Here is a 1242-nt window from a genome sequence, read left to right as displayed (position 1 = left end):
GGCCGAAGGCATCAAAGAGCGCAGCCCGGGCATGGGCAACACACATGTCGGCCGTTGATCGAGGAAGGCGACCTGCATGAGAGAGGGCGGGGTAAGTTCGACAGGCTGCCACATGGCCAGCAATGTGTCCCATGTGGGAGGGACGCACTTTTGGAGGTGCTCGGCGTGCGGAGCTGGCTGAGCGGCTGTGGCTGTCGAGTCATCTGAAAGAGCGCATAGCGAACAACATCCTTGACACGCGACTGCATCTCCTCGTCATGGTGGGGCTCGGATCGCTGGTATTGGCGCTGCAGGGCTGGGTCCTGGGATTCAAGGTCCGAAGGGGCATCGTCGAGGATGTTGCGGTCGCGTTTCCGTGTCGGGGCCGGAGGATAGCGGTTCATGGGATTTCCGGATGCACCTCGGCGCGAGGTAGAAAGCGGAAGAGGGGGGGGGGGGGGGGGGGGGGGGGGGGGGCGCCACAGGAGGAGAGACTGCCCAAGCAAGGAGCTCCAGAGCCGGGTGCCAGGCGCCCCTAAAGGTCCCCTCGGTGTGTTCCCCCGCCTCCCCGCCCCCCCCCCCCCGGCGGTGAGGCTTCGGGATCGCGGATTGGCCATGCTCCAGGCCCTGGCGAAGGCAGGCCGAGGAACGGTCCCTCCCGGGGCCGGGCGAGTGCCAATGGAAGCAGGCAGTGCGTTGTGAGCGATCGGCCTTGAGCTGTGTGGCGGCCTGGTCACGAGATGGTCACGCGCCATCTTCGCAGAAAAGCTCCCCTCGTCGCCCCGCCCCCCCCCCCCCAGCTGCGGCCCGCCGCCCCGGGCCCGGTACCCCTCGCCGCGTTGTTCCAGGCGGTCGCGACCCATGTCCAAGGTGCCCGCCCTGGGCGCCCCCCTGCATGGGCCTCTGTCCGCGATCATGCGCCTCGCCTCCGCCCTTGAAAGAGGGGGCCTCAGCCTTGTCTGGAGAGTGAGGCAGGGCATGCTGGGGCGCCATGCACCTGGCCGATGCTGCTACTGGATGGCGAGCAAAGGAGGATAAGCCAGTGTGTGTGTGGGGGGGGGGGGGAGACATGAACGGTGGCTTGATGTCTGTTTTGTATTTTTTCCGTCCAGCCAGGGGCCTTCTCGGCGACGACATAAACAGGGGCGCGAGGGAGATGGGGAAGGAGGGAGACCCGCCGGGCACATGGATATGTGCGCAAACGCGCAGGCACCATCGCACAAGCGACGACACGCAGCAGCCCTGTGTGTGTGTGTGTGTGTG

The 1242-nt window shown here is 66.7% G+C and overlaps 2 protein-coding genes across 2 annotated transcripts in view; one reads left to right on the top strand and one right to left on the bottom strand.

The window, feature by feature from the left end:
- Nucleotides 1-11: 11 nt before the first annotated feature.
- H696_00142 (hypothetical protein) lies at nt 12-383 on the bottom strand (the record flags this gene model as incomplete). Its single annotated transcript, XM_009493977.1, has 2 exons — nt 12-72; nt 145-383. The coding sequence occupies 2 exons, from the start codon at nt 381-383 to the stop codon at nt 12-14; spliced, it is 300 nt and encodes a 99-aa protein (XP_009492252.1).
- A 457-nt stretch (nt 384-840) lies between these two features.
- H696_00141 (hypothetical protein) overlaps nt 841-1242 on the top strand; it is a gene marked incomplete at both ends in the record, with an annotated part of 615 nt that continues 213 nt past the window's right edge. The window contains one exon of the mRNA XM_009493976.1: nt 841-849. Coding sequence (XP_009492251.1) covers nt 841-849 — 9 coding nt within the window. The remainder of the gene's footprint in view (nt 850-1242) is intronic.

This window comes from Fonticula alba, assembly GCF_000388065.1.
Source record: "Fonticula alba strain ATCC 38817 unplaced genomic scaffold supercont2.1, whole genome shotgun sequence".
Taxonomy (NCBI): Eukaryota; order Rotosphaerida; family Fonticulaceae; genus Fonticula; species Fonticula alba.
This window is presented reverse-complemented; position numbering and strand designations above follow the sequence as displayed.